The 24,953-nt window shown below is 42.0% G+C and overlaps 1 protein-coding gene and 1 long non-coding RNA gene across 10 annotated transcripts in view; one reads left to right on the forward strand and one right to left on the reverse strand.

Annotated features, from left to right (window-relative positions):
- LOC139110602 (uncharacterized) overlaps positions 1-24,953 on the forward strand; it is a 103,657-nt gene that overhangs the window by 57,044 nt on the left and 21,660 nt on the right. The gene's annotated exons all lie outside the window — the stretch shown is intronic.
- Positions 1-24,953, reverse strand: part of Syt7 (Synaptotagmin 7) — a 145,080-nt gene that overhangs the window by 13,826 nt on the left and 106,301 nt on the right. For 4 of the 8 annotated variants that reach the window (XM_070670444.1, XM_070670445.1, XM_070670442.1 and 1 more), the window contains 3 exons: positions 5,741-5,752; positions 1,733-1,907; positions 1,005-1,145 (listed from right to left, as the gene is read on the reverse strand). In XM_070670444.1, coding sequence (XP_070526545.1) covers positions 1,005-1,145; positions 1,733-1,907; positions 5,741-5,752 — 328 coding nt within the window. Of the gene's footprint in view, positions 1-1,004; positions 1,146-1,732; positions 1,908-5,740; positions 5,753-10,183; positions 13,136-24,953 lie in introns of those variants that run through there. The other 4 variants (XM_070670443.1, XM_070670447.1, XM_070670448.1 and 1 more) reach the window with 3 other exon arrangements.

Raw genomic sequence — 24,953 nt, forward strand, 5'->3', positions numbered from 1 at the left:
CACCAAGGATCTTGGCACGATAATTTTCGGTGGAAAACAAAGAAAAGGAGTATCCGAATTTAATTATGCGTGTCTCCGCGTGATGAGCAATAATTGTACGTTAAAACAACGACAGGGTGATACACAGTATCATATCTTTATCGACGTTAATAAAGGAAGCACCTACTTAGAGATTGCTCGGCGACCACCAAGGATCTTGGCACGATAATTTTCGGTGGAAAACAAAGAAAAGGGGTATCCGAGTGTTTCGCTTAATATCGGATTAAATCGCGCAAAGCAAGTCGCAAGATCCCAGAGCGCTTCGAAAGAATTTATGCGTTTGTTTACAACAAAATCCCCGGAGTTGTTGAACGTACCGCTTTCCGCTCTTTTAGCACCGAGTTTCAAAAGTGAAGTAATGTACGATGTCCCAGTTTACCAGGGCGCGTATTTTCGCTTAGGTATAGATACATTTTTCGACGCGGCAGCGCGCGCCCGACGATTTATGACGATCCTTATCGACGCGGCCGTAAAGCAACGGGATCAAAAATCAAGTTTAAACTCCTGGTAGCAGGTTCGCTTTTGCGTCTCCGTAGTGCGTCGACAGGGAGAAAAATACGCGTATCAATCTATTTGCATAAGAATAACACGGGGCTGTGCGCGAGCTAGCTCGAGTAAAGGGTGGTGTATTTTTCTTTCTAAATGTTTTTGTTCCGGGTTAAAAAAAAAATTATTTTTTTTGGAATATTCAGCGGTATATTTTATTAATCGGCGTGAACGATCGATTTACTCGCGTCGGCGATTTTTCGCATTTTGATCCACGCTGGTCATCGGCCTATTCATTATTGTAATGAAATGAAATAGTTATCCGCAAAGAAAAAAATATATATTATTAATTTTTCTAATTTTTATTACGATTCTCGCACAACTGTGCATTATATGCGGACACGTAGGATATCAAAATAAATAGCTCGCGGGCATGTTCCAAAGAGCCAAGTTCTAGTGTGCACGAAACTTCGACTGACCTGTATGATGCGCAGAATGAGCGTGCTATTCTGGAAGTCGTACTCGAGGCTGAAGTGAATCTGGCCAACATTCTCGCTTGGTTCCGAATTATCGATGTACATGTCGACCAAGGATATGGACCTGCTCTGCAGGAACGCTTTCTGCAACATACCATAGCCAATGCCACCGTTACCATCGTTTCGTTTCTATTTCGCGCGGGGTAACCTACTCCAAGATTCTTCTCAAAACATATTTTCCTACGAGGAACATGTACGGCTGAAGAGAGAAAGAGAAAAAGACTTTGTACTAAAACGCAATCTTCTTAAAATCGCATTACGAGAAAAAGATCCAAGACGGGAAAAATAAACTGCCGTTAATTCTCGCGTTTGTGCCCGAAAGCTCGCTACGTCGTTATCAAGGTACCGCGTGCGCGATATTAATTTAATTACGTCACAAAAGTAGACGCAGTTACTTGCAATTACATATCCGTTTTCCTCGAAAACAAAATTGTCTCCCTTATAATACCGAAATTACTCTCGGCTTTACTTTCGCAACATCGAAGGCAGCTTTCGGATACCCGGTGCAAAATTACAAATTCCACGAAATCCGAAATGGGAAAATTGGACCGTGGGGCTTTGCGATTAGTTCCGCGGATAGGTCTTTGAAATTGTCTCGTTATCATAATTGATGGCCGCGGTGCATCGTCGCGCTGAGAACTCAAGGCGGAGGGGTGCTTCAGCGGGCTTACCGAGGGGTGTTCGCCTTTGACATTCTGCAGCTGCTTGTTCTGCGGCCCGGCGGTTGGTGTGCGGGGCTCTGCGCTTCCGGCATTGCTGGCGCCGCTTCCTGGTGCCGCTGTTGCTCCCGCCGTGGGTCCGCCGCTACCACCCGCTGGAGATTTGCTAGAAGGACTACCGGTCGTCCTGGAAAACAGGAAAAAGAAAAACACGAAATTCGTAACGTCATTCACGCTTGAGTTCATCACTGATATAACGGTTTTTTTTTTTTGTTCGTTCCTTCTTCTTGTCTTGTCTCTTCTTTAAACAAAAAGCGGCGGTGTCGCTCGAATCGACGTCGAAAGGCGAGGTCGAAATTAAATTTAATTGTTTTCGAACTTCAAAGCGTAATTAGTGTTAGGGAGACTCGTTATTTTCATTAAATGTATTTATCTTTGTTAAATAATTTTCTTCTTTTAAATTTTTCTTTTTATTTTTTAATTTTTTAATGTAATTATCGGAGGGAATGAGTTTTTCATTAGCGCTACATTTTGTTGCAAATATTCTTCCAAAGTGTCCATATAATTCTCTACAAGCAGATATTTCCGCTTTTTCGCGGACGACTGTTCCCCATAACGCTGTACTATTATTTCATCAAATATTCGCACAATTTAAATACCCAATTCATTAATCTAAAATTATAAAACGGGAAAATTATGCGATTGTTCGATTTCAGACCGCGCGCACTCGTACAATTAAATCTGCCGTTCGCAATTATTCCTGGCAATTACCCGCCGCATTGCGTTTTAAAACATTAAATCGCCGCGAAAGTGTAACGGGATAAATAAATGTCGCTATTGCCACGTGTCGAGAGGCAATGCCTCAGAGACGTTCTGGCCGATTGCGAACGGTCGCTGACAGCTCGGCTCCGCGTAATGCATGCACAGGCTTATCAACAGCGGCGTACATCCCGGCGATACGTTTCTCTAACGTATGCCGAGCATAACAGGCGACCTAGGATCTAGATAATACTTATCGCATCTACTGCGAACGCACTACGCCGCTAATCGAGACAACGTACTCTCGCAGGCACGCGAGCCGATACGCTTATAACGCGTCGTCGGCTTGTTAATAATCGTTGGTTGCTACTACCAGTTGCAACTGTGTTCACAACTGTGCGGAACGGCTGAAGCCACGGCAGGAGAAAAATGGATTTACGTGGCGTGTATGTATATATAATTTAAAAAGAAAAAAAAAAAAGGAGAAAAAAAGAAAATTAAAAGGGAGGAAAAAAAATCGATATGCGAATATGCAGGCTGAAAATGCTCGATACGAGGAAACGCTAATGGTCTCGGCTGCTCTACTAAATAAAAAATAATAATTGCAAATTCTACAGAACGAAAAGGTAGGGCGACTACGTTATCTAGCGATGTCGAGGTGCTGCTGTCGGATGATACTAAAATGTATGGAATCGTACGCGTGTTCGTATTTCAACATAACTCGCGCAAGACGCGGAAAAATATACCTTTTAATATCTATGTAAATTAAGCATCGCATATCGTGTTTCACCGAAACGGATAAAGACTGGTTTGCTAATCAGCCGAAGGGATAACGAGCGCATTGTGCCTTCGTTAATGTGCCAATTAATTTTGTCCTAGCACGACGCGACATTCGCATGCGTGTTTTTTTTTTTTTTCTTTTTTTGTTTTTTGTTTTTTTTTCTTTTTTTCCCATAAGCTCCAGTTTGGAAACACGCATTTAAATAATCTGCAAATTTATTGGATTATTTAAATACCCGCCGTCGTTCGTACAAAATGCAAAAATGCAGTCCCGTGCTTTTTACACACATTTCGCTGAAATCAATCACGTCGCCGAACCGTAACATCTATCTCTCGTCCGCAGGTATATACGGAAAAGGAGAAATACACACTCGCATAAATTCCCTTTATCCGATTAAAGGGAGCTCTCATGCATAGCGGATGTATATATATTTTACCGGATCGACGAGCTCCCTTATTTACCGCGATCCTCTATTCATAACTCATAAATAAAAATGAGAAAAAAAGATCCGCTTGCACGAAGAAAAGTGCATCGCGAGGTACTTGCGACAGCCATCCGGCAAAAACTTAGATGATCACCGTCGCTGCGCATTGAAATGACTGATTACAAAAATTTCACGTTACGGAAAAAGAAAAAAAAAAAATACATACATATATATTACGCGTAAATTATAATTAAATTTGTCATTATTAGCATTTGCCATTTTCAACCCATCGGAATATTTCAAAATTAAAAAGACTACCTTTGACTTTCATTAAGAATACTCTCGTTAAAAATACAATACGGAATAAATGGAACAACGGCTATCGCGCATGTGAAAATTAATTGCGCACCGCGAACGCTCTCGTATTTCGTTACGGTGCGATTAGCACTATGTCTTGCGTGCAATTTTGGTCCAACTACCAACGAAAGAAATCACGATTCGAGTAATTCCGCGATATCGTGCAATATTGCAGATTCCGGTTAGTGCGTAACGAGCGATAATTACAAGACGTCGTCGCTTATTAATGTACCTCGCGGGCGATCGGGGAAACTCGAGCCCGCAGATTTGCTTTGATGACCCGGCTTCCGCAAACCGCCGTGGACGCTTAGTACCGGTACACGAGAGGGTTTTCGCCCCGCGGCTCGAGCTAACGCTCGGGGAGAGAACCCGCGGGCATTTAGGTAAGCGCATTTACGAAAGGTTAAGGGCGCACAATGGGTAAATCGCGGCCCGGGCGATAACGGAAAACATTCGCGACGCCGTCGTTTTCAGCCCCGGTGGCACGGCTGGAGACCGCGTTCACAGGATACACCCGGTTTCTGAGCGGATTCACAGCTGTAGACGCTCATTATATTCATCCCGGTGAATAGCGGGCCGCGCGCAGAGCCAAGTTTTATGAGAATAGCGCGGCAGAAGTTTCGCCGTGTATTTATCAGCCCCATGTCGCGTGTAACCAGCTCTGGCATAATGCACGAGCCCGTATTCAAAGAGCCCCGAGGATCCGAGCGAAAATGCCGCGCGATAAGAAAATCGTGGAAGTCAAATTTAACGTTGTTTTGTTTTTTAATTATCGTAATTAACTTCATCCCGAATCGATCGAGTCGTGAAATAAAAATTGCGAAACTCTTGTAACGTGCAAATAAATTTATTCGCGCGATTTCAATCCCATCGAGATTTCACACGAATCTGGAATCGATGGCGATCAAATTGTCTCGCTTGAGCGCAACCATTGCATACGCGCGGACGTCTTTCGTTTCTCTTTTTCTTCTCTTTCTCGAACGTCGAGCGACGTCGATTCATCTTTATTGAATAAAAAAAATAAAATTAAAAAAAAAAAAAATTTTTTTTAATAAAAATATCGAAAATTCTACATCCATGTAATGATAACGGTAAATGTTTACGCTGCGGGTGGTGTTAGTCGCCGGGCCGTATAAACAGGATCTTTCATTTCCGTTCAGCGGCGGATAGTGTATTTACGTGTGTATCACGTGTGTATTTATGCAGGCGAACAATAACAGTGCGGCCCGAGAGTAAAAGGGATGAGATAAATCCAGGAGCGATTCGGATATCGATCGCGCTGGACCACCCTCGGGCAGAAAGCGCTATCACTACTGAGAGATCGTGAGAAACGCTTGACAGAACGATAGCAGACAGGCAATAGAGGTAACAAGAAGTAAGTAGAGTTGAAAGAAGTAGAGAGTGTGAAAGTTGTGAGCGGATAGAAATGCCGACTACAGACAGAACAGAGTAGCGTCGTGTAGCGGGGTCATCTGATGCTCGTCCAGACGAGGAAGCCGAACGAGCGAGCTTCTCCGACACAGTCGGGACTACTTACGCAAGTCAGGGTAGCGCCGATCGGCCGATCAGTGTGATATCCGTTAGAGAATTCAGAAGAGAAGATAGGAAGAGAAGAGTTAAATGAAGCGTCAGCATAGAACAACGAATCGTTCGTTAAAAGTGTCGGTTTTGTAGCTCACGCAAATACGTTCATACTTACTCTAATTGCGCTCTGTGGTTCCCGATCGTTACAGTGAAACGAGGCATGAAACAGAAAAAGATCAGTGATTAATTAATTAACTGGGGCAGGCACACGTACGCAGACACACGCCGCGCGGCGAGCGAACGGCGGATAATTCGTGAACATCGGGGGCGGGCTAAGGATAAAAGGAGACATTGCACCAACTTGGAGAGACAACATTCAACATTGAGAACGTCGCTTAAAACACTCGTGGTATAAAAACCGATTACGACGTAAATCAAAAAAGGGGGAAAGGGGGAAATACGTGCACCGACACGGTCAAGAATGGCTCCACGTGGAGTCCGTACCGTGAATTTTTCGACAGCTTACTTATAAGTACGATACCGTGAAACGTCGAGCGAACGACGCGGCAAATTGTGCTTAACGAGGCGACGATGTCTTTCCAACGTCGGCCAACTCGGGCACAAAGAAGTTTCAATATCCGGAATGCTCCAAGTTAATTGCCGTTCATCGTTCGTTGAAAAACGGTAGCGCGGCAGAGACTCGCGGAAAAGACTCGTAATAATTTCATTAACGTACTCCCGTAATTGCGCAACGTATAATCACTTCCTCGCATGGAAGACCCCCGCGATCGTCAGCGGGGTAATTTGTAGATAATACCGTTGACCATCCGATAATAATTACAATTAAGAAAGAAACAGAAAGACATAAGTCGACTTAAATTTTTTAATAAATAGAGCGATGTGTTGCTTCTTCCTCGCATGCGTTTATGTATCGATTATGCGGGATCGTCATTAACTCCTTTCTTAGAGCACATCCTTCACGACCGCATAACCGCGGAACGCCTATCGATATTCAATAGCCACGTTTGACTTGGCATTATTGTGGAATTACACCATATGCATATGTGACGCTCGTATTTGTTAGGTATTCAGCGCCAACTCCGAAACGAAAATAGATATATGCGCTGATAAGCGAACATGCTACGGAATACAATATACGATCTCGCCGGACGATACCGTGAAAGTTTTGATATTAAATCGGCCATGCAGCTTCTCATTACATATGTTACTATATTAAAGATAGAGATATGCGCATACACAAGAGAAAATTAATACGCGTGCTCGACACAGCACTCTAATTATTTCGAAACACTTTTTTTTTTTTTTTTGAGTTATTCAAGAATTAATTATGGCTTAAAAAAAGCCCCTTTTTTTTTTTGCTTGTCCAAACTGTCTTAATTATTCTTCTGGTATCTGGGTTCGAGTTTCAGAATTTTTCTCTTCAAATCGGAATGTTTTTTTTTTTTTCTTTTTCATAGAAAATGTTTTTTTGCTGTTATTTGTTTTATCTAGGCTACATCGTAAATCTTACGAAATTAAATTAAATATTTGGACACACGTAGAAATATTTATAGAAAAAGAATGCACGATCGTCTCGTATATGAAACATTAAAGTGGCTCATATTGTTTCGTCAGAAAGCCCCAACATAGTGTTCTACGAACTAATAACGTGTGCGTGTAATACGCTCACATATATACTCTACAGGTTAATCGATAAAGTTACAAGTGGAGTACAATATAAGAACGAAAATGGCGCGCGTTCGCCGCCGTTCTCTTACCACGCTCGATTTAACTTGACGTGAAGAAAGCAAGTGGTGCGCACACACACACGTAAAATATGTAAACAATATTTCATTTAAAATGAATAATTAATTAGCGGACGATAATTGGCTGGAATTTTACCTCTTTTAAAATCGGCTTTATCATATTTATTCCAAAATCCGCGATCAAATATTTATCGTACGTTATCCGTTCACAGAAAAAGGTTTACTGGATTATTTTCCCTATTTATTTCGCTAAAAAATTTTCCTCGAAAAAGAAAGGAAATTTGTAAAACAAAATTATTTCGAAAATTAATTAAACGACAAAGATAAATAAAAATATAGAAATTTTTGCGTTCGCGGAACATTACTCCGGGCACTTAAGTCGGGCGAGGTAACCTTAGAGAAATTTATTAAGTTGGAAATATTAAACCAACGAGATCATAAAGAGAACGTTGTAGAATAGAACTTCAATCAGATCACATCTAAGGGGAATTCAATCCCGCTATTTTAATCATCAGAAGAGATTGAAAAACAAAATCGTCGATAATATTATCGTCAATTAATATTACCTTTCCGCTTACATCTTTCTTATATTAAAACTTTCTATATCTTTTTTTTCATTCTAATATTTATCTTCAATATTAAAATTTTCCTTTCGAATGTAATACGATCAAGTTCGATAGGGCAAGTAAATTAAATTCAACAAGTCGTTACTTATTATATTAATATAATATAAAACGCGAAGTTAGTCGGAGTAAAAAAAAAAAAAAAAAAAAAAATTTAATTGAAATAATCCATTATTTCGCTTTTAATTCATTATTTCACGTAATTTCAAATTGTCGATTCACGCTCGTTCATTATTCCCTAACGTACTCCAGCGACAATGTATAATTAATTCAACGGCGTTATCATTCTAGTACGCGTATGTGTACTCAATCTGTTGCTGATTCGCGAACCGGGGATGTTACCTTAACATTTCAGTTACATCACGGCGACGTTGCAACCGAAAACACTCCCGCTGTACCCGAAGCATTTCTATAAATACCCTCCATTGTAATATTAGAACGGAAAATAGAAAGACGCCGTAAATTGCGTCTTACACACTTTTGTTCCTAACAAACTGAATTTAATCAGGATAATGTAAGAAATTATTCCGCGTGCTGCAACTCCGCCACTCGAAGTTTTTAATTTAGAATCGCAGAGACGTAAACTCAAACAAACGTATTTTATTTCCTCTCTCTCTTTTTTTTTATTAAATTATTTAAAAATTATTAATATATTTACCATTTTCCTCCGAGCAAACCAATTTTCTCCCCGCGACTTTATCGAATGCGAAAACACGAGGGATACTTTACTCAATGAAAAATGGGGATTAGGTTGTTGGAGGAGTCACAGGTGTCTTATTTTATTTCAAGATCGCATCAATCCTCGCCGGCGACACTCTCGCGAAATATACGACGTTATTACGACGCCGATCGTTACGATAAATAAAAAATATCGCGTCAGCCGAGCGTGCAAATGGCGGGCGGATTCGCAATTCCTTTCGGCTCCTTTCTCGTTCCCGCTGTATCGTTGCGGACGTTACGGCGCTTGGCAAAAGAGCAGAAATTGCTCCCGTCGAGGAAAGAAGAAAAAAAAAAAGCTCCGAAGATACTAGAAACGGGGGCGACGGCTTGCCATTTCGGGTCGCGGGGGAGGAAAGACGATTCGTTCCATAACCCTCGGATATTTTCAAATCGAGGACGGCTACTAGAAGAGACAGATCCCGATGCATATTCCGAAATTGTTCGCGGCCCGACGGGACGTCCTTGAGGACCATCAATGCGATGGAGAACATCTCCGCGGCCTCCCGTGGCCCTTAACCCTATACCGCTGCGTTTTTCCACGACTCTAAAACTGTCACGCGGAAAAGCATGAAAGACGCTGAAAAGGCTTTTATGCATCTTTTCTGCGCGGCGTTATTTCGCTGCGTTTATATCCGAGTAACAGTTTCGCGGAAAGGTCAGGTTTATGAAAAATAAAACGCCCGGGCTTTGTACGCGTTACTGACCACGTCTATTAAAGGAAAAAGATGCGCCATCGCGTTCAAAAAGTGGCGAACACGCCACGGGTATCGCGTCGGGAATAAACCGGCGTCCCGTACCAGCGAAAAGTGTAAAACAAAAAAAGTAATAATTTTATATCACGTACGTGCGTAAACACGTGCGCTAATTATAGAAATTAATATGTATGTAGTAATTAAGCTTTTTACTTTAAACCCTCCAGCGACTTCAAACGTCAACCCTCTTTCAATCTGTTTTTCACTCCGAATATCACAAAAAAGTAACGTGCTTGCGTTAACTTTCCGAGGAAAATAATAACCAGCTGAAAACGTCTGTCAGTCTCATATATAGAACGTCAAAAGTATCGTACTCCCGTGTTCCGTACGAAATTTCGTCTGGCGCGCAAGCAATTTAATTCTAATACCGCGCAATCGTCATCTTAATTATTCCTAAATGTTCCTAATAGAGCGCGGCACTCGAAGCTCTTCTACGAGTTTCTCTAGATATACATAGGTTCTGCTATTGTCGCAGGCAACGAACGGTAGAAATTTCTACCGCGCCTTGTCTTTAAGCGCGAGCTTATAGCCTACGTAAACTAAACGCTGTTCACTGAGAGGAAAGTATAGTTACTTTCAGACCTAATCGCTTTATGATATTTCTAACAATAAATATCGCCAACTCGGTCACATGCACGACCGAGTTATTCACGTTTATTGTTTGAGAGTCATAAAATTATGATTGAGTCCGGAAATAAATGTACCTTGCTCTCAGTGGATGGTTGCTGGAAATATACGCGACGCTGCATTATCTTACCTGGTAGTGTAGTATTCGAAGAAGGCAACGAGTATCTCCAACGATCTTGACACTGCGGCCCACATAATTTTTCACGTTCCGTCGAATCTCAATCGGCTAATCTAATCTCGGTAGAAGTTGCTAGTACTTTCATGGAGATTCCAGTCCGTGTACCTGGCGGGACGAATTCAACGCATATTTCGAGGGGGGAGCTTATCGCGCGTCGCTCTCGGACGTCGGTCAGTTTCGGGTACGTCCATTCGCTCGCGAGAATTCGCGCAACCCGGACGAAGACAAAGCGGGCGATCGACCGATACCGTTTTATTATTTACCGCGCGCGGCAGGTGTAAATTTCATGGAAAATATGCATATTTCATCTGTCGCCCGTATCCCAAAGAACGAACGTCAAATTTCAGAGGTGAACGGCGGGTTACGCGCCAAATATAATTTCTGTCCGTCGTATTAATTTCGCAGAAAGCAGGCTTTGCGTAACCAAATCAAGGCGAAATATCGTATTAATTCTAATGACGAAACATGGTTAATTTGTTACTTAGTAATTGAGTTTAAATGAAGTACTTTCGATAAAGTAAGTACTGTCCTCGAAGCGACGACGAAAAAAGTTTTCTTATTTTTTTTTTTTTTTTTCCCCCTTTCTTTTTTTTTTCAGTTAACTTTATGCGCTTCACTTAATTACCTATCTTTTAAGAAAAATTTATTCTCTCTTCCTCCCTTTTCGCAATAATTCCTCCTAATTGCGAGTTATATAAAATCGAGAAATTGCAGGAAATAATGTGCTTTAAATTTTTAATTTTAATTATCGCCCTTGCGGAACGCAAGGCAACGTCCGTAACGTACGAGTCGCGTTCTTGCTTACGCATACAAAATCCGTTTCCACAAACTTGGCCGCGACTCGCGATAAGGGGCTTTTAAATCGGAAAGGTTTGAACAATTATTAAATTAACGGAAATATCGCGTTGCTTAATTATTAAATTTTAATCTGTACGACTTCGCAATTGTGCGGCCCGCACTAGAGATTAATAAAATCTACGATACAATGTACCGTGCTGTTTGTCACGTTATACTGTATTTTGTAGCGGGGTCAGAATCAAATAGAGGCCGTACAATTAGTTCGCATAATACATATCGCACAATCAGTGCACGGCTGTTTAACGCACGAGTCGACAAACACGCGGCATTTTCATCGATCATGTGGCAGATAACGTTAACGTCATGCCCGCAATTATTGACCGACATAGAGTCGTTACTTCATTAAATGTTACATTTATGACCCGAATTCATTAGACATGTCTCCCATTAAATTGACCAAACAAAATACAAACTGACTGCCTTTAGTTTCAATCGATACAACGGGGTCGGCTTGATCCACTATCGACGTGATATAAATTAAAATCTAATTGAGCGACGTCGCTCGGGCGGAAACTTTTCGCTGGCCGCGTACCGAGATTTAAAAGAAAAAAAAAAATCTAATTTAAAACAGCTAACTCAAAACGTCTTTTATTAACGCGGGATCGCGAAAAATCAGTCGTGCAAAATATAAAAAGTGATTTACGAATACTCGATGGCGTAAGGTGAACACGCGGTGACACCAATTGCAACGAGAAAATATCGCGCATCACGGCAACGATAAAAGAGCAACGTCATATTTATTGCCGACATCTGGCGACGTCATGTGGATGGAAGCTTATACGCCGCGCGTGGCTGTCAAGTTCTTTTTAATATGATAATGATGGATTTTTAAATATTTGATCGCGACAAAGAGCGCATCTGCACGGTCTCGCGTACCGGCGTATATCCCCCGACCTTTACATAAAACATGAAGAGATCTAAAACGAGCCGATATCTGAGATAAAAAATTTCGTGGATATTCGCTTTATGTGTGCGCGCACGTACGTACGTTGTACGTATTTTCCCGTAGATCGTGGATGCATAAATCATTCTTTTTGCGCCGCGAGACTAAGTGAAGCGGCAAAGGCAACGTAGTACTTATTCTATCAAGCGCCGCGTTATTTTCGCGAAGGACAGAAGGATTTAAGAATACGGTTATTTCCTTCGTTCGGTAGGGCGCAATTAAAAGGCTTCGTTTAATTAAAAGAGCGGTATTTGCGGAGGTGGGAAGAAATGAGAGCTGCTCGCGCGCTCGGCCGAGGGAGGTAAACGCGAATTTGCGGGACGGGTCTTACCGCTCACGGTAATTGACGGTGACGCGATTAAGTCGCGATTAAACTAGCGAAATATCGTATTTCGCCGACGCGCCACCTCGTTTACGTCAATATTCAATAACGACGTCGCGCTCTTAACGATTACGTACGCGCGTCATGTGTGCGAAACTGTTTTAATGAGTTTCAACAGGCAATTTGGCGAGGGACGTACGCGGGCTGGCGGCCGCGCTAACGAACGTAGACGGTAACTTTCTTGGGGGGCTCGATATAATGGCCAAGTAAAAGGCGAACTTTTTCCGCCGCGCGGTGCATCTTTCGTGGTTCACCGAGCGGTCCGCAACAATGAGAAATTGCCGGGGAAAGCACGAAGGCGCCGGCGAGTTTTATCCAACGCGGAAGGAAGAAAGAAATTTCCCGCGAAACGAAGTTGAGACATTAAACGGAAACGTCGTGGAAAAATTGGTAGGATTTCGCAGATAAATCGTCCCGCACCTCCGTCGCAAATAATCTCTTCCCGATCTCACGTGAGATTCACCAGGACAAAAAGCTGAGAAGTCGCGTCGCGCTCGGAATGCGAAAGAACGGCAGGCGTACGCCGCGGCAATTTAAATTTTCCTCGTTAATGTTCTCCAGCTAATTTTTTTTTTATTTCGTTGCAACGGTTATTTTTTTTTTTTTGGCCCTTCCTTTCTCTTCGCGGATGGAAAACGCACGACACGGGCAAACGCCGAGGAGTTTGAAGGGGGACAAATTACGGATTCAGGCATCGCACAAAGCTCGACTCCCTCCCCCATCCCCCCTTTCTCTCGCATTAAACTTACTTCTTTCGCTTGCCGGAATGTACGAACACAATGTAAATTCCACCAAGTTATGCAGAGCCGTCTCTCCGCCTTCGATCGTTTCCGCCTGCTCGAAATTAAGGGTAAGAATTCTGCGAAGTTCGTGCCCGATGCGATTCCAGAGCTAAGATTTTAATATAGATAGCATAGTCGGTCGGATTCGCACAGACGGAGGCCGCGATGGAAACTGCGGCCGGACGGCGAGTTATTATTCAGATTTCCCGAACTCGTGCCGAGTATCAGGACGTAAGGGCACCCCGCCGAGGCGCGTTTTAAGAATTGAATGTTGAAATCGCGCGGGTGCGTACTTCGAGGACCGCGGACTCGCGAAGTCGCAAGTATCGTCCGTTTGAGCGAAACGTGCTCCGCGCTCTCCCCCGGGGGTGTTAAACTAATTACCTATTCCTTCTTATCGCGCGACAAAAATACCTCGCTATCAAGACATTAAATGCTAGAAATGAATAACGTCCCCTTCGTGCCTGGAAACATTCTAAAAACGCGTATACCGGAACGGGAATGCTAATTAGTCTTCGAGAGAAAAATACCGCATTATCGAACGAGCGTAATTATCATAACAACTCACGACATCAGAATGCAAAGAGATGTAGTAATCGTTTACTAAATACAATTCCCGACGTGAAAAATTTTACATAATTAAATAGGACAAATTTTTTTTTCATCTTTAAATCAATTAATTCCTGCTTTAATCTCTTATTTATTTTTACTCGTTGTCTCTGTGTTACATATCATGTAAATTTTTTTTTTCTTTTCTTTAACTTTTACGGAGGATTACGGAGAAATAGATTTTGTTGTTGAACGAATTCAATCGTTCTTATTCAATCGATCAGAGTGGATCTAGTTTGTGCATTCAGCCTCGAAGTTATCCCATCTCTCGGCTTTCAGACGTGCAGTGATTTTGTACCTCGTCTTAATCTATTAATGGAATTAAGATTGATTAGAAATGGGTTCATTAGAATCGGTTCCGTTCAAGTTTAAATGAGATGGTTTCGGAGAAAACATAATCTAGTCTAATAGAAAAAAAAAAAAAAAAAGTAAAATCGCATATCACGCTACATTAAACAGAAAAGTTTAATTACTTTTGGATTAAGCCATAATTTTTTAAATACATTTAACAATATTATTTTACATTTAATACATTCAATTACGTATAATTTAATAAATATGATCAATTCAATTATATTTATCGTTGGTGGTACGAAATTACAGCTGAATCCAAAAGTAACTGTATTCTTTCCTCGGTAAACGTCGAACCCGCCGATGGACGCAAATAACAAATCAGTTGATAAACGTTTCCTGTGTAAATTACATCGATAGTTTTAGCGGGAACGTTTCGCTCGGAATATATTTAATTAACAAGCAAAGCGCCGTCTATACAGACGGGTATTAAAGTGAATCAACTAAGAATCCCGTATATTCACGCAATTTCCCTCATGTCGGATATATCGCGGGCACGTTCAGTCGAACAGCAAGTATCGAATACCTTAATGGAAACTACCTGGAGGCGTAGCATACCACGGCGCCAAAGCGAGCAACGAGTTGAAATTTAGAGATAACCGAAAGTTTCGCGTAACCGCGATTTGGCTTACAACAAAAAGGTGGCTAATCGAATCGCGAGCTCCGGAGGCTTCTTAAAAAAGAAAAAAAGAAGGAAAGTTTTGGGAAAGTAAAAAAAAAAAAATATAAATATAAAATATCTCGATTTAGAACGTTACGAGACGTGTTAATATTAAACCCGTCGAAACGAGCTGTCGATCGGAGTTAAACTCGCGAGTCTGCGCGGTGAAGAAAATAAAGCGGGCACGAAAATAAATCGTATTTTCACATATTAAAGTGCTCCGAAGCGCTTAATACGGCGCAACGTACAATCGATTTATTCATACTCGTGTGCTGGATGCTGGAATATACTTCGGCCCTCTCGAGCACGTATCGACGTGCCGCCCAATAAATACCGAAAACGAGTGCTCGCAATTAGACCGCGCTGGCAGTGTTACGGGCACCCCCGCGAAAGGAGCTCATTCCGAGGGGCGGGGATCGATCGGAAAAAAAAATCTGCGGAGTCTAGAGACCGGGCAAACGAGCGACCAGACTCGAGATGGTACGTGCTACATGTCGGGCAGTCCACGTCGGGCCGAGGGCGGCAGAGAGAAAGAGCAAACGAGAGAGGAGAGAGGAAAGTTAGAGAGAAAGAGGTTGAGAGGAGAGGAGAGGACAGAGAGAAGGACAGAGAGAGAAGCGACCGCGATGGGCGACGGGGAGAGGGATGGGTGACTGGTTGGAAGATAGGAGGTTGGATCGATCCTAGCCACCACCACTAGAGAGACCCCGTCGTCCGGGTCTGGTGCTGGTGAATCGTACGTACGTACGTATCGGTTAACCCGAATGCTTCCCCTACGCGGAGACGCGAGGAAAAATCAGAATCCCCACGGTTTTTATCAGACGCCGCACGAGAAATTCGACAGGGTTGCGATAAATGATAGGTCGACCGATTATCGAAATGATACTCTTCGAATGCACCTGCCGAGTGCAACGCGTAGCGACAGGTGGGAGTGTTGACGGGCGGTCGACCGTAATTTCGCCCGCATATGAGCGCGTACACTCGAAACTCGCTTTGCCGATAGAGATTACCGGATTTCAGTACCTCGCATTCATACGCGCGACCGCCTTTGTGCTATTCGTTTCCCGCGGACGATTTCCATAGGCAAAAGCCGTTTCCGCGTACGGCGTCGCGGTCGCGTTTCCGCAACGAAGCGCGCGTAAGCTTTACGGGCGGCTTGATCGTTCTCGAGCTGGCAGCGAACCGCGTTTTCCGCGGTTTGAACGCCTGTACGGGAAAAGGGTTGCAAGGACAACCACTTCTGAGCGCCGTCTAAAAGTCAAGCGACTGACGCGGTTCGCGATTATCGACAGCCCTTCGATGTAATATTCCGTTTGATACTGATCGATCCGCGGCGATTCAACCTCTCCTGTGCACCGAGCATAAGCTCGGAACGCACGTGGCGGACGCTTTAGTTAACCCGCGATGGTTATTACGACTTCGGGACTACCGCCGCGGCCTTCCCAGCAATTAAGACGCCGTTACGGTCGTTACGGCGACCATGACGCGACACCCTAGAAATTTAACGAGCCCGTTACCTCTCGGCCCCTTTCTCTCTTTCCTTCACCAACCGCGAGAATAGGAAAAAGTCGCTCACCCTGCGTGCCAGGCGGCCGGAAGACAGGCGAGCAACAGGTTCCCTCTCCTGTGCACACACGTAAAGCGTCCCCGCGTCGATTCCCCTATTCAATTACCCGCCTGCTCCAGTTTCGTCGTTAATCCGCGGATTCTTTACGACGGAAGGGTAACGAGTCCTTTAAAAATCAATAAACACGAGGGAATAAATAGGAGAAAGAGCTGAGCGGCGTACGCGCCCCCTTTTTTTCGCCCCGAATACACGGGACGCGCTATATTTAGCTATTGTATAGGATCACGAGATCTATTTAATGACGGAAAGGCGATACATCACCTATCGAATGTCAGGATGACGCTTCATTAGCAAAGAGGACTCCTCTCGTTAATATTTGCATTTTCATCGCGTCATACTCACGCATTTTGCGGGTAATATATCGGCTCCATTATTGCGGGATTAAATTTTAGTAACAGTAAGATAATAATTTTATTAAATGTTCATCGTGCAGGTTTTATTGTTTGCCGGTCTCGATCTTGAGGTACAGGAAGACTTAAACTTCCAATTAAAACGCTATTGTAGCGCCTTGATTTATTTCGCTGCTTTAACCTTCGTGAAAAGATTTTTGGGACACGTTATCCGCGCGACGTTCTTTTAAAAACCAACTTTTCGCGAAGCTAATATATTTCGCGACACGTTTTTGGCATTTTTTTTCTTTTTTTTATTTACGCGAGAGGATACGTTATGTAGAACGAAATTTTTAAGTTCACCCTCAGTTTGAATTACGAAGGCTTTTCCGGTACGGTTTACAACATACTTGATATATCGCACAAAGAGAACATTTCACTTCCATTTTACCTTCATCTATTCCCCCGTGAAAATTCGAAGCTCAAGTGATGACGGCGTCAATTCAATTTCCTCGCGAAACTTACAGACGCGCAATTTTATTCCCTCTCCTTCCCCCCTTTTTTAGAGACAAAACGTAAAACTTATCCGCCCGCGAGAAATAATAAATAAGTAACATTTATTTTAATTCTTTCTTAGCGATAAAGTTTCTCGGAATTTTTATCGAGACGGATCTTAATAAAACTTTTAATCGCTGCAAAATGAGTTGAAAAAGAGCACCGCGCCGGTTAAAAAATTACGGAAAATTAAAACGGTTCAGTTAGATTGTTACTTGTAAAGTAGAAAGAAAAAAATTTTGCTTTTTATCTACCAGCACTTTATTTCGCAAAATATGGTGAATATCGTTTTAAGATTAAAGCACAGGTGTAAAAAGTTCGATTACGGCGTGTTAAAAAAAAATGCATTAAATACGACAGGGTATATCGTAAACTTACGGTAATTTCCACCCGTCTTAGCGGCAAGTCCCCCGACAAATTTACTTTCGCATTATGCTTACGGTACGACACGTCGCGATATTGAAATGCATAATCGATCCCAGCGACCAGTAGAAAATAGACGCGCCAGCTACACAACGAGGAAGTTAATATAAGTTCTTTTTTTTTTCTTCTTCTTCTTTTTTTTTCTTTTTTTTCTTCCCCTCCTCCTCGCATGACGTCCTTATTAAAGAGCTACGTCCCACTTGTCAAGCATCAACCTAGTTCTCCAAGCAGCTGTGCCCGATCGCGATCGCGCCGATATAAAATTCAGAGCCCCGCGACGTGACTTCGCTTCTTATACGCTAAACGTGTTTCGCACCGCTTCGTACTCTACGTACGCGACGCCGCGGAATATAGATCAAACGAACAATAAAGTCGTAGAGTGCGGTGTAGATTGTACGCCGGATAAAGAGTCGATACTAAAAACGGATGGCTCGAGCACGCATTTTTCTATGTACGACTATAAATGCCGTGTTCTTTTTTTTTTTTTTTTCCCAGTGACTTTTTCTTCACCGCAAATCTAAGTAGACGTCATTGTCGCACACCGGTCGCGTTGAACGGAAAAAGCTTCTCTGCGGCCGTCGTATAAATCACGAATGCGATTGACGTATGTGCTTTTAATCAGATCGAGTCTAAAAGCGCGCACTAATCCGAATCAGAAATTTTACAAGAGCTGCGAACGCGAGAAGCTGCTTGACGCAGCTATTTCGTAAGGATATCTAGACGAAACTTTTGGAGAGGTAACTTAAATTCATTTTCAAAGAGATTCTGCTGAAAACTGAAATAGGAAAGTGCCTTTCGTATTACATTTTCTGCGCGGAGTAAATTATTCTTAAAATATTTAGCGTAATCTTTGTACTTGTTAGTACAACAGAGGAAGGAAGAGAGAGAGAGAGAGAGAGAGAAATAATTATATGCCTCGTGCGTTCAATATCTCGTCAGAGCTTCGCTAGCAAAATTTCGTTTGAGATTCCTCATTCAAGACTACCGTGCAATTTTTTACACCTTCTAATTTCCTACCCTACGAAATTACTCAGTCATCCGAAGAAGAGAGGGTGGTTCCACCGCCGGTATTTTCTTCTTGGGAATAAAGCGCGATCTCGGCGTTCTTCGGATGAGACTCGAAAAAAAAAAAAAAAGGAAAAAAAAAGAAAAAAAAGTTACAGCGCGCAAATTGCACCCGGCCGAATTCGCCGGGGCCGAGTAATGAATATTCGTGCGCGTTAATGAAAATACATTTTTCAATTAAGCAGCGGTCTATCGACGTTTTACGCGAGTATATATCGAATTTCTCTCGTCACATCATTGCCCTGAATTTCCGGTTTATATGCAACGGGCCGCATTCGTTATAAACTGAACGTAAAATTGAAATTTCACCGGAGAATTATTAATTACGTCCAGCTAATTTCCAAACCGCCCATTACCATCAACCGTGGCCCGACCAGATTACGATAAGGGCGCATCGGCGAATTTAGAAAACCTTTCGACGAATGCCGACGTATTTAAGGGACAATTTAATCCTACTTTTTTCTTCTCTCCCTTCCTTTTCACCTTGTAACCCTGTTTCGTTACTCGGCGCTAAATGTCATAGAAAAATATTCTCTTTATCGCGTTTCTGCTCGAGCGCGCGCGAAAGTATTTAAGGAACTTTTATGGCCAATTGCAAAACCTGATGTGCAATATCGCTCAGAGCATCCTTCATTTATTAGAGAGCGAAGGTATTATGTTCGATAACGAGACGACACACAATACTTATCGTCGGGCAATCTCGTAACATATTGCGATAGGTATTAATATAGAAATGTAACTTTTCGAACAAGAGAAACTCGCAGTCGTATCGACTATCGCGGCTATCGGTTTCGTGAGCTTTCACAAACATCACTTCTTCATCTGGATCGAATAGCCATGGGTAAACTTTGCGGAAAATTCGCAGATGGCCGAAACGATCGATTTCCCCTCTCGTCGCGATGATATATATTTTTCCCCGTTGTTTATGTGCCACCCTTACCGGTATTTGCCCCCTCGAGTTTTATCGAAATCCCAGAAATCAACGTGCCAAGTTAGAAGCGAGACAATTACGCGCGTATCTGAAAACCTTCAAGATTTACGATCTCCTATATATTATTCTGTTGACTCTCGATACTTTTAGATTTTTTTAATTGTCGCTAAAATTTTATTAACTTAGGCAGGCAACAGACTTGACGCAGATTACGAGAGAATTTCTAAAACTGATACATCTAATAAATCCAAGTTTATTACGTTGCATTACTGATTGAAGCGCGACTAAAAGTGAGCAACAAGAAAATACTTCGTCGACACGCCAGCCGTTTTATTCTCATAAATTTAAACGTTTCATCAAACCGATATCGGCCATAAAGAGGCGCCAATAACAGCATTTGCAAATATATTTTAACGGCTCAAAGCCGGGAATGAGATAATTTAAACTCCCTTTAGCGGATGCTAATTATTTAATAGTCTGTTATTAGATATGTTCACAGTGTTATTAAATGTTAAAAATCAAAGAGCTTTTGTGCGTGCGCGAACCATCGGGCAGCGTGATCGAGTCATGTTTTTCTCTCGATATTGCCCGAAAATGTAATTTACTTAATCGTCGAAGATATGTATGTATAAATCGAAGGCGAGGAGGTTGAAGCCAACGGTCGCCTCTCATCGGATTTTTTTTACAGAATATCCTATTCTGAAATTATGACGGAATCTATCATTAAAATTTCATCACGTAATGAGACACTCTATATGCGCGGCCCTCATTTGCAAAATACGGAAAAAGAATAAATAGAAACTTTGTGCCCGATACACCGCGGCGCTTGTAGATTTACCGTAACGACACGTGGCAGTTTGATTATTTTTATCGACTTAATTTTATTCGTAATTGCGTTACATGCGAGCGAAATAATAACACCCAACGTGTTCCCGTTCTCATTTAATTTCAAAGCTAATACAGGGTTAAGAAAAATTTAACAAATTCACGTTTGCGCGTTAAAAAAAAAAGAAAAAAAAGTATTTTATTTATTCGTCAGATTCGGTACTTCTGATCTTTTGTTTCTCTCCATCACGTGGAATAAAAAAACTTTCTTTAAAAATATCATAATTATACGAATATATAAGTAATGTTAGAGATAATCCTATTTTTCGAGCGTTCTCACTTAATGCAGACTTACGCGGAGCGGAAAGCTCAAACTCGCGGGAACATCGCCTGCGAAAATGCGGATCTGCGAGAACAGAGGAACGGAGCATTGGTTCCACTTAAATCCCACTTGATCCCGACGCTAATCCTATAGCACCAGTAAAATGCCTCGATAACGAACATCTACTTGAACAAATGGACGAAATAGGAGACTTCCCCGGGCCCTTTTTTCATTAATGACGCAAAACTTTGCATCGGGGCTGCGCGTGTATTTTATCGCGTGAATTTGAAAAATAAATTCGACGGATTCAAACGAACTGAACGAGAAATTGGCATCCGCGTCCGGCGGCGTCCGTCTTTTGATTAAATATTTTTCGTCATCGTCCCAAACACGTAGATCCCACTCGGTTTAAATAAATCGTCCTTTTAGGCGCCGTCGCGACGCGGTATTGGACAGCCGCGTGTCTCGATATCGGCTATCGTGAGTTTCGAAGGCAATAGGAAATTAACACGCTATATGGACGCGCGAATTAGATAATGCATCCCGTCGCGGCCGCTACGCGATAACTCTCTTCCCGTGATTAGATTACTTAAAACTGTCGCGATTAAATCCACCATCCAGCCGACAGTGACGATAAATCCGGTACGTTCGGCAGTAAGTTATAATCGAATCCCGTTATGCAATAGGAAATCGATCATCGTAAATATGCGAGTAATATCCGTAAGAGACAGAGAAAGAGTGAGGGAGTGAGAGAAAGAGAGAGGGAGAGCAGAAATGTTCCAATAATATTTCACGAACCGCTTTTGTTATCGTCATAAAACTTATACCGAGTGTCCGCAGATGAATGAATTATTGATTGCGCACGGTCTGTAAGAATTTCATTTAAACACGTTTCCAACTAATGCGAAATAAATAGCAGCCCGTTCGACGTTCTCGGATATGATACAATACCCTGCGAGGTGCACTTTACGTCGACGTTATTCTAGAACGGCGTTTAAATCATTTACGGTTAAGTAGGTGAATTTAGACGAGGCAGCATCCGTCGCGTCTTCCTATGTATATTCGGGCCAGCCACTCAATAATCACCGTGCAGCGCATTTAATTAAGGAAATCTGTGAAGCGATGGTCTCTAATTATTACAAGTGATATAATGCGACCGTTCGATGTTCCGCTAAAACCCGATATCGTGTTACGCGGTACACACACACGCACGCATACATGAGCCCGTCGCTTAATTCCATCCCGAAGATAACTTTAGTGTGAAATACGATCAGGAGTACGTGCACACGTACGTCAATATATATCCATATATGTTATTAAATATATAAAATATGAATATAAATCCATTTCTCTTAGGTCTTTTTTTGGTTAATTACGTGAAATTTTACGTTAGAGTGGCGTTAAATATATAGAGAGAAAAAGAGACGAATGAAGCAAAATTATTAAAGAGTACGATCGGTTGGGAAGTAATAACACTCTTCAACTGACAAGTCCGATCACTTCCCCATCAGCTTGAGTGCACTCGGTCGTCATTTACCTGCGCGCAAACACTCCGGATGAGGCCAAGCTGATTACGAGGGAAAATTAAGCGTCTTAATATATCGGCGCTTGAAGAGAGCTCGAGTATCCGTTCGCTCGGATGACAAATCTCTATTTCGTCGCAGTTTGACGAAAGCAGATGTGACAAATTTCATTTCCATTACGCTTTAGTATGAATCCAGGACGAGATCTGTGCGCGCGAGGAACACACACACATATATAGAATCTCGTTAGCGGCTTCTTATTACGAATTCCATCGCGGGCTTCCGCAGCAATTTCTTTTTTTTTTTCCTTTAACGAAAATGTTGAAAGAGATCATCGTCATTCGTCGCGGAAATTTTCAAAGATAAATTATCTTCGCAACTTTACGCGGACCGTAATCTTGGAAAATCGGATTTCGCGCGATCTACTGCCATCTTTCTTGAAGCGGCCTTTTTTCTTCCCGCGTTTCTTCCACGAGATATATCGATGCAAGCCTGAGCGCGCAAAATGAAAAGAAAACAGGATGTCTTATCGTACCTCGCGCCGAGCGTTTTCTCGCGGCGCGTTATTATAATTTAATTTATGCCATCGTTATTAAGCCAGATTTATAGCGGAATCTCTCACGGGGACGCCGTGGTCGATGAACCTCCTATGGATACCCGCCAGTCGGAAGATTCATTGCGAGTCGCTGAGCACCGAGATTCCGCTTTGCGCGTTTTAAAACGGGCACTTAAATAAATTTCAAGAAATAGAGAGAGACTCTCGCTGCACTAATGTACTTTCAGGGTCGTCTATATATTAATAGCTTCGATTTTATTACTTTATTCCTTTCAAACGGCGCTGATTGGCGGAAGGAAAAGCAAGCGACTCGCTCTTACATTTAACGGCGCGATTTAATGAAATTTCCTCGCACCGGCGGGACAGTTGGCGAGCTTACTGCAAAATTAATGTCCGAGGGGCATTTTTCACGGTGTAATATAGAAATTGATGTCCGCGGTGAATATAATGCTGCGCCCGAAAATTGCGCTCGCTGGAATTCGCCTGGAAAATTTTCAGCGGTTACTTTGCCGCGACCGATGATCGGTGGGATGCATTCAGGAAATTAAACTGTTGCACCGCGAGCTGAGCAGTAGGTCGTGATATCGATACGTAGGAAGCCGCATAAATAACAATAGGTCGTACCTACACGTAACCGCCGTAGGACTTGTCAAAATATTTGCAATCGCGGCGCTCGATAATTGTAGAATAGCTGCGCTAGCACGTTTTAACGTTGTGACGGACGCAAAAAGCGCGATGTAACCGATGACTGACAGTTAATTTGAATATTCAAATAGAGCGAATCGGATATTCAAATATAGATCGCGAGAAAGAGAGAAAGGTACGAGGGTAGGACGGAAACGGAGAGAAATGGGAAAAGGTAAAATATGAAAGAAAGTGAAAAATTACTAGACGAGATGACTAACGAGCGTGACATGGAGTTTTTAATAAGATTTAAGAGACGTCACGTATCGTCATATGCTTGCTATATTTGCTCCGATAGTCGATAAGCTACGTCGTTAAAAAATTCTAATAAATTTTCCATAAAACAAAACTTTTAAGTATAGGTACCTATCGAAATAAATTCTAGATAAAAAGAAAAATCATAAAAAGTTGTAAAAATGTTTGTCACTCGAGAAGACACTCGATCGAAACTTTAATTCGTGATTTCCCCAAGCTTTCTGCTCGTAAATTTTACTTTTATATTTTGTTTTTCTTAATTGAAATGTGATAATGGAAAAGAGAGATAAAAATCTGAAAATGCACTGATAAAACTAAAAGCTGGTCGAGATTAAAATGGCTTATACAATTATTACCCTCGTATCTCGTACATTTATATACAAAATGTATAGTTAACATCGGTATAGTATCCTTCTTTACATTTTTTTCTTTTCTTTTTTTTGTTTTGCGGTCAAATATAATTAAACTATCTTACTAAAAAAAGCTTCACATGTAAGACTTTCAATCCTTTTTATCACAGAAGGTTACGAAATTTTATGTTGCTCAAAAAGATTTCATTTAACCATCCATCCAACATAATACGTATCGATTAACGATATTCAAGTCGTAGTACGTGACTGTAATAATAAATGCAATCTTCGACTTGACAATATTCATTCCTCGCGACTACCAAATATACGACGTATCTATTCTCGCCCGAACGCTTTTATTCCTTTTCTTCTAATTTCCATTTTAATCTCAATGCGTTTGGAATTAATGTCGAGCTTGACCAAAATTGTTCCTCCACTATTTTATATTTCTCAAATATTCGCGCCGGTACAGCCCGGGTTCTCGCAAGATTAATGCAGTGCGATTCACACCTGGGAATTTAACGATATCGGGAAACCAGGCACGTGACAACGAATTCGGAGAAGCCGGGAATTCGCTGAATGCGGATTTATTTTGAAGCTAATATACGCCCGGTGATTGTAGATAATCCACGTACTAATTAAAGTCGTCTAAAGCGGCGTAAAGCGCTATTAATGATAATCCGAATTCAGT

The sequence above is a fragment of the Cardiocondyla obscurior genome, linkage group LG21, assembly GCF_019399895.1.
Source record: "Cardiocondyla obscurior isolate alpha-2009 linkage group LG21, Cobs3.1, whole genome shotgun sequence".
Taxonomy (NCBI): Eukaryota; Metazoa; Arthropoda; class Insecta; order Hymenoptera; family Formicidae; genus Cardiocondyla; species Cardiocondyla obscurior.